At 28.1% G+C, this 15253-nt stretch overlaps 6 protein-coding genes and 1 non-coding gene across 7 annotated transcripts; 3 read left to right on the top strand and 4 right to left on the bottom strand.

The window, feature by feature from the left end:
* The first annotated feature begins 1022 nt into the window (after window positions 1-1022).
* On the top strand, window positions 1023-1095 carry TBLA0Etrna5R. Its single transcript has one exon. It is a non-coding gene; the product is annotated as a tRNA-Arg (tRNA).
* A 281-nt stretch (window positions 1096-1376) lies between these two features.
* On the bottom strand, window positions 1377-2933 carry TFB2 (TFIIH/NER complex subunit TFB2; the record flags this gene model as incomplete). The annotated part of the gene is made up of 1 exon (XM_004180940.1): window positions 1377-2933. The coding sequence occupies one exon, from the start codon at window positions 2931-2933 to the stop codon at window positions 1377-1379; it is 1557 nt and encodes a 518-aa protein (XP_004180988.1).
* Window positions 2934-3215: 282 nt separating this feature from the next.
* MEI5 (Mei5p) lies at window positions 3216-3965 on the bottom strand (the record flags this gene model as incomplete). The annotated part of the gene is made up of 1 exon (XM_004180939.1): window positions 3216-3965. One exon carries the CDS (start codon window positions 3963-3965, stop codon window positions 3216-3218), a length of 750 nt encoding a protein of 249 aa, XP_004180987.1.
* A 415-nt stretch (window positions 3966-4380) lies between these two features.
* Window positions 4381-6273, bottom strand: TBLA0E04120 (nucleolar complex 2 family protein; the record flags this gene model as incomplete). The annotated part of the gene is made up of 1 exon (XM_004180938.1): window positions 4381-6273. The coding sequence occupies one exon, from the start codon at window positions 6271-6273 to the stop codon at window positions 4381-4383; it is 1893 nt and encodes a 630-aa protein (XP_004180986.1).
* A 340-nt stretch (window positions 6274-6613) lies between these two features.
* Window positions 6614-8737, top strand: VPS30 (beclin 1; the record flags this gene model as incomplete). The annotated part of the gene is made up of 1 exon (XM_004180937.1): window positions 6614-8737. The coding sequence occupies one exon, from the start codon at window positions 6614-6616 to the stop codon at window positions 8735-8737; it is 2124 nt and encodes a 707-aa protein (XP_004180985.1).
* A 300-nt stretch (window positions 8738-9037) lies between these two features.
* On the bottom strand, window positions 9038-11638 carry TBLA0E04100 (DEAD/DEAH box helicase; the record flags this gene model as incomplete). Its single annotated transcript, XM_004180936.1, has 1 exon — window positions 9038-11638. One exon carries the CDS (start codon window positions 11636-11638, stop codon window positions 9038-9040), a length of 2601 nt encoding a protein of 866 aa, XP_004180984.1.
* A 1358-nt stretch (window positions 11639-12996) lies between these two features.
* On the top strand, window positions 12997-14442 carry TBLA0E04090 (uncharacterized protein; the record flags this gene model as incomplete). Its single annotated transcript, XM_004180935.1, has 1 exon — window positions 12997-14442. One exon carries the CDS (start codon window positions 12997-12999, stop codon window positions 14440-14442), a length of 1446 nt encoding a protein of 481 aa, XP_004180983.1.
* Window positions 14443-15253: the final 811 nt, after the last annotated feature.

Genomic DNA, 15253 nt, shown 5'->3' with positions numbered 1-15253 from the left:
TGTTTTAGGGTGTCCCCTCAGACATTCCAGTACAACCGGGAAAATAACTAACCTTATTTTGTTTAGGAAACATATCTAGGAAAAAATTTAAAGGTTATAAGCATATATATATATATATATATATATATATATATCTACATATATATTGAGACAAAAGGTTATTAAGCAATATGGTTTCGGATAATCAAACTACCAGCCAATAAATATCAAGATAATTTGAAGTTTAAATTGACAGACACTTTATTATAATAATGATTGCCTTTTGTATATTAGAATATCGTTCTGCTAATCTTCCAAGGTAATAAGTTTCTCAATATAACAATCATAATGCTTATTACATTTTATTTGAAGTAAGATTTTCTTCTTTATTATTGTTATTTGTATTAATGAAATTGCAACTGCAATTTTGGTCGTGTTTTAACTGTCATCTGTTATAAGTTTACACTGATTGGAATATATCGGAACATATTATCCTTCTGTTGTTTTAAAGTATTTTTGTTTTTCATTGAGAAAAAAAGAATTAAAAATTTCATTTTGTTGTTGAAATAAACAATAGTAAGTTTTACTGCCAAAGACACTTTATTCTCATTAAAGTTACTCGTAAAATAAAAAAAAAATTAAACTTCCTTTTACTAAACTTAAAAAACAAATAGATGAGTACAAATATAAAGAAGGATAAAAGGATATTTTGCTAACCAATACTTCAAAAACTGCTGGAATATGAATATATCATTTTCTATTAAGTGGTAAAAGACTTTTATCACGTGACTTATTGTTTAAAATGTGTTTTTCTTTTTATATGGAAAAAAACTATTTAAGAAATATATTCACTTTTATTTATAGTATTTACTATATATGTCTAAATAAAGTAATCGTCTTTACATCTTAAACACTGTATAACAATATCTAACTCTCTTGAATCCCAGTAAAAAAGTTTTGCAAATTTTTTAAAAATAATTGTGGAGTCATATTATCTCTACTAGATATTCCCTATCATATTTCAAATATATCACAAAATCTTGTTCCTCGTGGCCCAATGGTCACGGCGTCTGGCTACGAACCAGAAGATTCCAGGTTCGAGTCCTGGCGGGGAAGATTTATTTTTGACTCTATACAGTCAAGTCACGTGATGGAAATGATTATCTACGACGATTTGGTGTGGTTACAAATTATGAACTTCAATTAAAGGAAACCTTTTAATTATCAAATTAATTTAATTCTGTTCAAAATAGTATATGTCCATATTGCAATAAAAGATACTTCAATATAATAAATATCTCTATTAAAAAAAATTTGGTTTCAATACAATTATTTTTATTTGCTGACGGCTACAAGAATAGTCATTAAATATATGAAAAAAAAATCAGTATATATATTTATATATGTAAAGTAGATAAGTTTGCAATATTTTTATATTGATTATTTTTTTTTAATTTTCTTTGTGCATAATCCAGAACTTGTGAATTTCCTTCTTTTAAGACGAAAAATTTCCTCTTCTTATCATTTTTCCATAATAACACTCCAATATCTTCAGCATATGTACTTAATAAATTATATTCTTGATTATTTTCAAAATCTGAATACAATGACCCTTCATGACTAATAATACGATCTAATTCTAGTTGCCATAACTTGATTTGATCTACCACTGTGGGCGGTAAGATTTGTAAACTATCCTTTGCATTTGGATCTAATTCCAACTTTTTTTCTAAATTTCCTTCTGCCAGTCGTCTCATTTGAGGATGTGAATGCGTTAATAGATATGCAATAATTTGTTCAGCTGTGATACCATTCCTTAGGGCTCGACGGATTGAATCTCTTGTGATTTGTCCTGTTACCATATTGGAAAATCTTGTTTTTAGATGAACAAACAAACTTAAAACTGCAATCTGTAATGGAGAGTTAGAATATGAATAAAGTTTAAAATTAGTTTCAATTATTAATGCTCCATCCGCAGTAGCTTGCGTATTACTACCAACTTGATCTACATCCTCATCATCGTCATTATTGGAATTTTTATTAGTTTCTTGACTTCTCTGTAATATATGGTCAATGGCACCTGAAGCTGTTCGAACATTTCTAGCATCGGATGTTAACATGGTAGCCATACTTGTTGGATAAAATACATTTGCATTAGAATTTTTTTGGAAAATTAAACCATAATCTCTCATATCTTTCAACATTATCTTTTGAGTCTCACTTAAACTGGAAATACTATAAGCCTTACCAAATTCCAATGCACCCAACATAAATATAAAATTTAATACATCAACTGGATCCATATGCAACGTTTCTGTTAATTTTAAATATTGTAATAATAAAGTCCAAATCTGACTATTAGATTCCTGTAATAAAAATTGAAACCCTTCGTTGGTGATCTTGAATTCATTCGTTTCTTCATTCTCTTCCATCAATTTACTATGTTTTAAAAGATTTAACACATTTTCTGATGGTGTAGTCGCTAAGGGTGTGCCAACCATAAAATGTAATATAGTTTCCCATTTTTTAGTAGAATATTCTTCCAGCATAGAAACTTTAACAGCATCACGATCATTATCAACAATGACACCAAAAGAATTATTAATTTCCCCACCAGTTAATGCATTTTTTAAACTACTTCGAAAAGTTGAATTCAAATTAATCATAACAGCTCCACTATTTTTACCAGGTACTAAAAGATGTAAAGATTTCATTGATTTAATAGCTTCTTGGAATTGTAATTTACCATTAGATTTAACCCAACGATCTAAATCACGTAACATCACCTCATTTTCATTGAATACCATTGACATAATAAAAAATTTAGCTAGTTGAGGTAATAATCTATAAATGGCTAAACATGTTGCTGGCGATTCATATAATCGATTTTGAACTGGTTGAGGTAGTTCTTCTAGATATTGATTGACTGAACTTTTTAATAATTCAGCACTCATGGTATATCAATTTAATATTTATTTGGATGTATAGTAAACTAGTTAATTACCATCTCAAGAAATATATTAGTATATTTCTACTAGCTGATGTGTTTTAACTTTTTGTCAATCATTCATTATAGCTAAAAAAAAATTCAGGAATCTTAGGTTTTCGCATCTGAAGAAAAAGCCGTAATAATATAATATAAAATATGATATACATATAGAAATTATAAGGGATTAATAAAAATAAATGTAATAATAATAAAAAACGACAGCAAAAATATAAAGGGATTTTATTTCCTAATCAATATCAGTCTCTTCTAAGAAAATAAATTTATAATCCACTTTTAATCTTTTCGCTAATTCTTGCATCGTAAAAGTTTGATTTCTTGAACTTTCCATCTCTGCTTCCAGAGCTTCCAATTTAGAATTTTTCATTTTTTCCATTTCTTCTAATTTTTCATTCATTTGTGTTTTATACTCTTCTTGATCATCTATTGTTAAATTGTTAAATTCCTCGGATTCAAGAATAGAATCTACTTCAAGTTGAAGACTGTCATCCATTTGATATTCTAATCTTCTCTTCTCATTCTCTAACTCTTTTCTTCTAAACTCTTCAAATCCACCCATTCTATCAATTTTGATGGCTGCCGAATTATACATATATGACATTCCTGCCTGGCACACATCCCTCCATTTAGTAATCAATTCTTTAACTTTAAGTTCTTTCTCATAATTTTGTAAAATATGAATACCAGTTTTTAATTGCGTGATTTCTTTTTGTAATTCTGTTTTTTCTTTGTATAATATTTTTAGATCATATTTCTCACATTGAATATTCAAATGCTTTATGAGTTTTTTCTCTTCTATTTTTTTCACTTGTTTTTTGCCAATTGAATACTCCTTCGTAATATCTTTTTTGATAGGTAATCCTAAATTAGTTGGTACAAGAAAACTCTGGGTAACTTTAGTTGTTGGGACAGTATCTGCTCTATTTTCTTTATCTTGTGGTTTTTGAGGGGAACTTTCTACCAATGTTGTGTCATCCATAGCTGCTGATTATTATTAAGTTTAATTTACTCAAAGACTTTCTGTATAATAAAAGTTCAGAGAAGAATCAAAAATTAGTAGAATATACGACAAGTAAAAATAAGTAGTCACGTATTGTTATTATTAGAACTTTTTATATAATATTTTTAGCTATTATATAAATAAGGAAGAAAAAGGTAAATCATCGCGAATCTTATTAACTGACACATTTCGGCTGCATTTTTAAAATATATATAAAGTGATAATAATAATAAAAATATATAATAGTGTACAAATTTGGGTTTTGAGGAGCCTAGACTTGAAAAATAAAAATATATGCATGCTATATTAAATATTTACAAAAAAAAAAAAAAGGTCCAAAAAAACCCAGTAATGCATATGGATGATAAGTTAATATGAAGAGTGTTAAAATCGATCATAAGTTCAAGAAACGAGCTGCTTCTAATCTATTATCTGGTGTAAAAGTAATTTTGGCTCTTTCCTTTTGAATCATTTCAGAAGTTGTTAATATTTTATTAATTAAAGAATTTAATTGAGAGCAAAAATTCTTTAAGTTATTATTTTCGTCATGTCTATCAATAAATCCACGTAAAGAAATTATTATAGGCGTCATTAATTCTGGAAATACTACATTTCTAGAATAAATTTCGATATATCTATTAAAGGCAATGAGAACTTGTTCTATTACTGAATCTTGATAAATCTTAGAGTTTAAATATAATGGAGAGCATTTAATATTGTATTGAAAGTCAAAATGTTTTAATTTATTATTATTTTCATCTGTAATTTTCGATGAAACAGACTTTTGAAACAAACTTGAAAATAAAACCTCGGATAAATATGGATATAATGGAATATAAACATCAGTATTAGATGCTAGATCCATTAATATCTTCAAAATATGAAATCTTATTGCAAAAAACTGGGGAGTAGGAACTAATTTAATGACACCAATAGACACTTGGATTAATGGCTTAAATAACTGTCTTAATGGCGATGTTTTTGGTTTATTTAATGTAGTTTGAGCTTTTATTAATACTCTTGACCAAAAATCTAAAGCATGAACAAATTGCCAATTATAAATCATTAGAAATGAATTTGAATTACTCGAGGTAGTTTTACCTAGATTATTATTGCTATCCATAGTTGATTTTATATGAATAGCTAATTGTCTTAAGTATTCGAAACCCAATTGATAACCAATGGATTCATCTGTTATGAATAATTCATGAAGTATTAATTTTAACTTCTCAATTGTGTTTATTGACTTCGAATTGGTTTTACGTGAAATATTAATAAAATAAGAGTAGGATAATTTTAAAAATATTTCTAATATGCTTGATTTAAATTCATTAATCATATGCTTCAACCATTCTAATAAGACTTCAATCAGATGATAATCTGAATGTTCCATATCATCTTCCTTTTCTTCAAGTTGATCTTCAACTAAGGCAATCAATTTTTCAATTGATATATTTAATAATTTTTTCAAAACTTTTTTGTTAGTAACGATATAGGGCAATAATATATTAATATTGGTTAAAAATTTTGGTAATTCATCGATTGTATTCTCGCAATTCTCGAAAGCATACGAAATTATATAAGTCAAAAATGGTTTTATGGAACTTGAGATATTCTTTGACTCTACATTTGTCTTTAATAATCTTGAATTTCTCTTATTTTGATATGGAACTGCAAAAACAATTTTTTTGGGTAATTCTTCAATAGAAAATTTTATCAATTTCGGATATTCTGGATTGGATATATTAGAATATGTTTGGAAAATAGATTCAAAAATTTTTGAATCTGAGCAATTAGACAATTGATTTCTCCATTTTTTAATATGAGCTGTAGATATTTCAATGGAGTTATCTTTTTCAACTTTATTCTTGCCGTTTGAAGTGGTCAGTTCATCTTCAATTCCAGCATTATCATTAGCATCGTTATTTAAATAGCTTTTTAATTCTTCATCATCACTACCTAAATCACTAGCAACTTGGTTAACTTCATCATCATTAGCAATATCCTTTCTATTTCTTGAAGGAGCTGGAACAGTGTTCTTTGGAATAGAAAATCCACTTTTGAATAATTTATCTACAGACAAATCTTTAAAGACTTCTTCCTTAACTGATTTCTTGAGAATTTGATCTTCTTTAGTGCCAGCAATGTCACGTTTTTCTTCCTCAGTTTTATTCCCACGTCTACCTTTGATCTTCTTATTGTGTAATTTTAACTGTTTTCTATGGTCAAGAGTACGCTTTAAATGTTTCGATTGAAACTTCTTAGTAGCTTTCGAAACTCTAGCCATTATAATATGGTACAATAATCTGCTATTGAAATAAAAAAAGGCTCAAGAGCATAATGTATTTAAATAAGTTTTTAATATCAAATAACAATAATTATTATCATATTTTTTTTTTATCTCATCGCATCGATTTGAAAAAAATTCGCATATTTCAAAGATATCAATTTTGGGGTAACATAGGAATCGAACTCGAAAGTTTTTTTTATTTTTAACTTGCGAAATTTCAATATTAAGGGATTAGATTAAGAATTCATACTAATTATAAGACGTATAATGTATAAACTAACATTAAGTTTTGAAAAAAATCTACGATCAAGAATTTAACCACTCTCAATTGAGTAAAATGGACTCAATTACTGAAAAAACATTAAAATGCCAAAATTGTCATCTTCCATTACACATAGACACTGCACTTTTAGATTTAAGCACAGCTCAAAGGAACTTATTAACTAATTCTAATATTACCAATGGTCAAGCAAATGAGATTACAAGTATAAAAAGTCAGTATACAACTAACACACAAAGTATAAATAGAAATAAGATACTGCTGTATCCAATCCCTGAAGACAGATTAAGAAGGTTAGGTATGATTAAAGACCCAAATGAGTTAGAATTTAAAAAAAATGGATTTAATGATTCCTATGTATTCTTAAAAAATGATGATTTTCATAATAAAACCAATAATAAAAATAACAAGAAGACCAATAATAATTATAATAGCCAAGATAATGCACGAGCATTAAAAACAATTCAATTAAAGCATTCAATGTCAACAGAGACAGATAGTTCTATTTCACAATTGGATAAAAAAGATGATGAACAAAATACATTGAATATAAACGGTAGCCTCACCGAAGGAGAAGATGATGATGATGACGATGACGATGATTTTAAAAGATATGACATCACCACTGATGATAAATCATCTTTATCAAGTAAAAATTTATCAACTCAAATAAATTCATTAGTAAACGTTTTCAATATTTTATCAACAAATTCCAATATTGATTATCCAGTTTGTCAAGATTGCTGTGATTTACTCGTGTCAAGATTAAAAACTCAGTATAATGAATCAGTAAAAGAAAGAGATACCTATTTTCAATTTATTAATCGTTTGGAAAAGCAGAAAAAAATAAGTCATGAAAATACTGATGGTAATAATATTTCAGACACTCCAATTCTACCATCTACAAATAAAAAGTCTGATCATCCAAAGCCTTCAAGCACCAATGAATTAAGCCAAACTCCAAATGATTTAGAAATTGAAAGAAAGCAATTATTGGAGGAATTAATGAGGCTGGAAGATGAAGAAGAGCAATTAGATAAGTTAATCGAAAAATTACATACCCAAATTGATAACAAAAAAACTTTCGAGCAAAATGTTTGTAAAAATTATAACGAAAATGAATTACAGCAATTAGAATTTAAAAAAGAAATAGAATCGTTAAATAACCAATATGAAAATTCATTGAATAATATGGATAGGCTGAGAAAATTAAATATTTATAATGAAACTTTTAAAATATCTCATAATGGGCCATTTGGTACAATAAATAATTTGAGACTTGGAGGTTATGATAATAATCAAATATCGTGGAATGAAATTAATACTGCATTGGGGCAAATAATTTTATTGTTTTCTACTATAATAAATAAATTGAATTTAAATTTAAAGAATTATAAACTAATACCTATGGGATCATTTTCTAAAATATTGATATTTAATAATCAGTTGCAAGATTGGATTAGTTTAGATGTATTTAATGATGAAAATTTTAAAATTGGAAAATTCTTTCGTAAGGAGACCGATCTCGATAAGGCTTTAGAGGCACTATTAGATATAATGAATGAAATTTCAATATCATTGTCTAAATTAATCATGTCTAATTCAAATACCAATAATAAAAGAGACCGAACTATTAACGGCAATAATACTAATTCTAAGGATGGTAACCCATTAATCAATGAAATGAATATATCTATTGATAATATTACTGGTAATATCAATAATAGTAATTCTGTTGAAGTAGACGATGATTTTGAGGACGATGATGAGGACGATGATGATAATGATGATAATGCTATGGATGACCATGAACAAAATAGAAATCGTAGAAATAATAATAGTTCTGAAGCAATGCGAAACAATATAGAAGATACTGTTGAGCACATAAATGAGCTCTCGATACATAATAATAATAATAACAACATCAATAATAATAATACTAGCATTACTTCTAAAACAAATGCAAATGGTGTTAATACATCTAGAGATAATATACATGTTCCTAATCAAGATGATAACCGCGTTGAATTGCCTTATCCAATGTACAAGGACACCATCAATGGAATATCGGTCAAGCTTTATGGTAGCAAACCAAATTTAGAATGGACAACTGCTATGAAATTTTTATTAACAAATGCTAAATGGCTATTAGTTTATTCTTCTAGTAGATTAAGCCATTGAGAAAGTTCAATATTTTCCAAAACATAAGTTATCACTTGAATCTAGGTAAAACCAGCTATATATATCTGTAGTCATTATATTCTTTCATTTAATGTAGCATTTTTTTTTCTAAATACTTGTTGCTTTTTTGTATTAAATACTCATAATGATAGATTGATAATAAAATATCAAGGATTATTGAAGTAAATGACTATTTAATATTTTATTAATTTGAAGTGAAATAGAAATTTTAAGAAAAAAATAATATAAAGTAAAATAAAGATAAAAAATATAAAACAATTAATAGGATGTCACTAAAAATCACCACCAAACTTGTTGCTCATCAGATTGATTATCTACTGAGATGATGGAATCACCCCATTGAGAACCCCATTTTTTTTTTCTATTATGAGGTGGCCTAACAGAATATATTTTAGGATTAATGTTTCTAGTTGTATCTCTTTCTCTTTCTGTTCTTCTCCCTCCCAATGTTCTCTGAGAATAAAAACCTTCATGAGAATTTTTTGAATGATTCTTAGAATTTCTACCTTGTTGTCTATAACTTCTGAAACTATTTTTCATCTTTCTGCTATTATGAGAATTATTAGTGTAAGAATTATTATTATGAGAATTATTTCTTGGGATATCATTTAAAAATTTTGGTACTTGTTGATTTGTTTCCCTTAATAATCCAACCAATCTTTTCGCAATTAAAGCATTATTCTCATTGAAGAAAGAAGTCGCCATACCAATGTTACCTACACGACCTGTTCTACCAATTCTATGTACATAATCATCGATATTATTTGGTAAATCATAATTTAAAACGTGTGCCACATTTGGAATATCTAAACCTCTTGCAGCTACAGAAGTTGCAACTAAAACGTTTGCCCTTTTTGTTTTAAATGCGGTTAAGGCACGTTCGCGTTCAAGTTGCGTACGATCGCCATGAATAGCAGTGGCTTTATAACCTTCAATTATCAACAAATCTGTCAATGCATCAGCAGATCTTTTAGTTTCGACAAATATCAAAGTTTGCTTTTTTTTATAATTTTTGGAATCCAAAAGATCCAGTAGAGTATTATCTTTTTCTTCTTGTCTAACATAATAAATATGTTGAATAATATTATCAGTAGTGGAACCTATTTTGCCGACTGATAAGAAAATATAGTCATTTAAAAAATCTCCTGCTAAGTTTTGTATATTTGATGGGAAAGTAGCAGAAAACATTAAAGTTTGTCTCGATGTGGCGATTGGCATATCATAATGTTCCACGATTTGTCTAATTTGTAATTCAAATCCCATATCCAACATTCTATCTGCTTCATCAAGGATTAAATATTTAATATTGGATAAAGAAATTTTTCCTCTTTCCATTAAATCATTTAATCTACCTGGAGTAGCCACCAATAATTGACTGCCGTTTTCTAAATTTTTCATTTGAGTGAAGATGTTTGTACCACCATAAACAACACATGGTCTAATCCAAGATCTATAAGAAAATTTTCTTGCCTCTTCAAAAATCTGATTCGCTAATTCTCTTGTTGGAGCTAAAATAAGGATTATAGGCTTAATGTTTTTTGCACGATACTTTGATATTTTATTATATTGATTTGCGTCATTATCATTATCATTATTATTATTTATGGAAGGACCTAATGAAAAAGCTTTTGATAAGATCGGGAATAAAAACGCATCTGTTTTCCCTGAACCAGTTTGAGCACATGCCATCAAATCTCTACCTTGATTAACAATTGGAATCGAATATTTTTGAATTGGGGTGGGTTTATTAAATCTTGCTAATTTAATATTTTCTACTAATAAATTATCTAATGGAGGAGATGTAAATTGGGTGATTGGTTCAGGAACATTATTCCCTGATATATCAATTGGGATATTATCATAGTGATCAAAATTAATTCCTGTTGTGACTAAATTTAAATCATCAATGGAACCGAATAAATATTTTTCCACTTTTAAATTTTTTTTAGCTGGAATATGTTTATTATCTTCCCATTTGCCTCTATTTTCACATTTATATTTGGTTTGAATGCTATTGTTATAATCAAGTTGAAACCGTTGTGAACTATAATAGTTCCTATTTCTTTCACCATAAGTGCCTCTTTGTCTAGTCCCATTACTACCTCTATTACTATAATCATAATTGTTATTCCTACTACTATAATAATAATTATTTGTATTACTATCACCATAACTATTCCTGCTACTATCATCGATACTACTCCCGCTAGTACTATGATAATCATTATTGTTATTACTGCTACTACTGCTGCTGCCGGTGTTGCTACCAGTATTGTGGTTAACATTTGTATTTCCTACACCTCTTGAGCTTCTACTTTGATAGTTATTGTATGCAATTCTTGCTCCATTAGGATTATCATTTTGTTCTTCATGTCCAGTGTTATGGTAATTTTTATAGTGAGTGTTATTCTTAGTGTTACTATTATACGTGTTCAATTCTGGACGTTTATCATCATTACTATTATTATTATTATTATTATTATTATTATTATTATTATTATTACTATTATTATTAGATTTCAAATAACCATTGGTATAATTCTGAGTATATGATATGGGAGAAGAACTATCAGCTAATTTAGAATTGTCTAGTAGCTTTGAGGTAGTTTTAAAATTATTCATCTCAAAACTGCTTTTGTCATTATTATCATTATCCTCGTTACTAATGTTACAAAACTCATTATTAGTTTTAATGAACTTTTCTGCCCAATTAGTATTAAAATATCTTGGAATTGAAGAGATTTCTGGAGTTCCATCTTCCAAGTTTATGCATGGTCGAGAATAATTATTTCTCCAAGAAAGGTAATAATTTGTACCCTGAGAAATAGCATCACCAGTAGTATTATCCACACCAACTCTTTCAGTAGTAACGTTGACCATTGTGAACTCTTGAAATCTTGAAATCTTGAACTATATTTGAAATTATCTAAATTCACAAATTTTTTTAAACTTGTAAATTATTTCCCTTTCTAAATAGTCTTCTTCTCTTTCCAATGATAGCTTACCCCTTCTCTAATACTAAACCAAAGTTAAACCAAGACAATCATAATGGCAAATAAAATATGATCCTAATGGCAAAGTTTAATAATTTTTATACCTTTCTATGAGTTTGTGACCTTCAATGGTAAATTCTATTTTGCCGCCCATCGCTATATTTACCCGCCCCACTTTTCTTTTTTTGTAGCCGTATTATCACGTGATACCGCATCACGTGGTATACTCTCAATTGGATCACATGACCTTACTTTGCAATATCACGTGCTACAAGCAAAAAAAACCGTTTTGCTTAAAAAGGAAAGTAATTTACGTATTCTCATATCCTATTTTGGACTTTGTATCCTGTTTTGGACTGCAGTGTGTTCTGTGTCAGACAATTTTGAAAATTTTGGAAAATTTGAAAAAATTTACCTTTTTCGAGAATTTTCTTTTTTTTTTAACTTTTGAATATGAAGAAAAAAAAAAATGAAAATAAATTTCATTAAACCAAGAACAGTTTCCCTAAGCCAATTTCTAGGTAACCAAAATTTTGGCGTCGACAACAATTGAAACGTTACATAAATTAATTATAATTGGTCTTGATAATTTTTTAATATTATTGTAATAAGTTTTCATTTTATTCCCAATTTGTGATTTAGATTCCTACGAACAAAATTAATTTCAATAGATTCTTAACATTTCTCTATCAAATTTTTTTTTTTTAATTCAATCAATTGTAGAATTATAATTTTAGGATTCTGGATCACCAAATTTTGGTCGAATATCCCGGTGCACTCTGTAAATGCTTTAAATTCGAATTGACCAAGATTCGATTCTAATTTTGTAGACTAATCTCTTGTTAATTCTATTTAATTGTTGTTTTCCCCCGTCTAATAATTCAATTTGTAGGTATGTACCCTATGTTGTTCTTGTTTTTCTTCGTTAGGATTCTAGCCTTTTTTTATTTTTAATTTTTAATTTTTAATTTTTAATTTTTTTTTTTTTGGTTTTCGTTGTAAATTTCTTCTTCGTTTCGTTTAAAAACAATCAAAGTAAAGTAAAGTTAATTGAACAGTAACTTTTTTAATTTTTCATTAAAGCTGTAAATTAGTATTTTTTATTGGTTTCAAGTTTGTTTGTTTTTGTAAATTTATACATAAATCTTTTCAATAAGCTTGAATCTTTTTTTTTCTTTTTTCTTTTCTGCTTTATAGTTCTTTCATCAATTCCCTTCAAGAAATATAGAAATTAATTACTCAATCATGGCTGACAATAACAACAACAACAGCAACAATAAGAACAATTACCAAAGAATCAAACGTCCTGATACTCAAGTAAGAGATAGAAAGTTAGATGTATTGAGAACTCAATTGAAAAAAATCGATGTGGAAATTGCCACTATAAAGAAGCAAATCGATTCTTATCAAATCCCAGAAGCTGAACAAGAAAAGAGAAAGAAGTTGCATGACCAAACCAAATCTATTATCAAGACTCAAGCACAATTAAAGACCAAGAGAAATGAAATTCATGAATCAATTAAAGCCTTGGATGCTTCTATAAAGAGAAAGAACAATGAAATCAACGATAAGATTGGTAAGAAGAATAAATATCAAACCACTGCTGAAATCAAGCAAAGAATCAATGATATTGAAGATTCTATTTCTTCTGGTGATTTAACTTTGGTAGAAGAAAAATTATTGGTCAAAGAAATGCAATCGTTGAACAAGATCAACAAAGATTTATTATTGGTGGAACCTATTAGAAAATCCATTGAACAAGACAAGACTAAGATTACTGAATTGAAATCTCAATTGAATGCCATGAATCCTAAAGAATTATCTTCTAAATTCGATGAAACTCAAAAGGATTTGAATGATATCCAATCCAAGACTCAATCCATCTATGACAAGAGACAATCATTATTCAATAAACGTAGTACATTATACGGTAAGAGAGATGAAATCTGGTCAAAGATTAGAACTATCCAAGATGATTTCGATAATGAATTCAAATCTTACAAACAAAAATTAGAAAAAGAAAGATTGAAGCGTGAAGAAGATGAAAAATTATCTAAATTGATTCAAGCAAGAGATATTCAATTAGATAAATTACAAGAAAGATTAAGTCATGCTAAGAAGCCAGCTTTCACTTTTGAAATTGAAGCCATTGAAAACTCTTTACAAGCTTTGGATCCAACTTATGTTAAACCAACAAAAGACTTCTTTGAATCCAATGATCCAAATAATTTATCTATCAACAAGCATGTTGCTATCAAGACTGTGGAAGATGATACTTTAGTTCCAATTAAAAAGCAAGAAGTTTTCACAAATACTCCACAATCCAAATCTAAAAAACATAAGAAAAAGGCTCATAACAATGCTCCAGCTTCATCCACAGCTGATGCTTCTGGTAAATTTACTTTAGAAGCCTCTTTGATTGCTGTCTTGGCTGAATTGGACGTTACTGTTCCAACTCAAAAAGAAGATGCCCCTAAGACTATTGAACAATTGAAAGCTAAACATGAAGAATTCTTGACTAAACAAGATGAACAAACTGAAAAGAACATTGCTGCTGTTGAAGCTGAAATTGCTAAATTGAACTTGGCTTTTAAGACTAAAGAAGAACAAATCAAGAAGGAATTGGCTGAAAAGAGAGCTAAAGAACAAGCTGAAGCTGAAGCCAAAGCTGTTGCCACTGAAGCAAACTAAGAATATATCTATTCTTTTACCACACCCCATCTTATCTTAGTATCTATCCCAATATATATATATATATATTTTTCTATAAATATTTAATTTTTGAAAAAAAAATCATTAATTTTATATCAATATTATTTCTGACATCACCAAGACGTGTGTCCATAAATGGAAGTAATACACCCGTACATATGTGACTTTTAGTCTCTCTTTAATTTCTATAAACTTTTCCCACCTTTCTATTCTTTAATTGTTTTCTATTACGAATTATCACGACTTTTCACTAAATCCTAACTAAGTAACCTCCACTCTCCTTGTAGAATTTGCTGGTCTGTTTGAAATCTTACCACAAAACATTATTACCTTTTTGGGCATTTTTTTTCAGGCATCGATTTCTAGCCCAATTTGGTCAAAGATAAATAAAAGACGTTGAGAATAGATAAATATGCCAAAACGATAAATGAAAATATTTACAAAATAAATAGTGGAAAGAAATATCCAAAACTACAGCGCTATTTATATACTAGATCCCTCATTCATCATCCATAGAAACGACTCATCGTTAATTTAACGGGATACAGTCCTTCAATTACCAAAGTTAAGAAGAATTCTATATATATATATATATATTTTTTGTGTTTGCGTCTGTGTTTTAACATTTTAATTAAGTACCAAATAAAGGTTTGTAATTAACAGTCTATTTTAAACATCGTTCCTCTATTCATTCATTACAGATATTGAATAATCAACGGTTTAATTTTTAAGATATTATAGAAACAGGAGAAGACAACGAAAAAAAATAGCAAATTTTTTTCTTCTTCTT

The sequence above is a fragment of the Henningerozyma blattae genome, chromosome 5 (genome assembly GCF_000315915.1).
Source record: "Henningerozyma blattae CBS 6284 chromosome 5, complete genome".
NCBI classification, from domain to species: Eukaryota; Fungi; Ascomycota; class Saccharomycetes; order Saccharomycetales; family Saccharomycetaceae; genus Henningerozyma; species Henningerozyma blattae.
The sequence above is the reverse complement of the archived record's forward strand: the minus strand, read 5'-3'. Positions and strand labels throughout refer to the sequence as shown.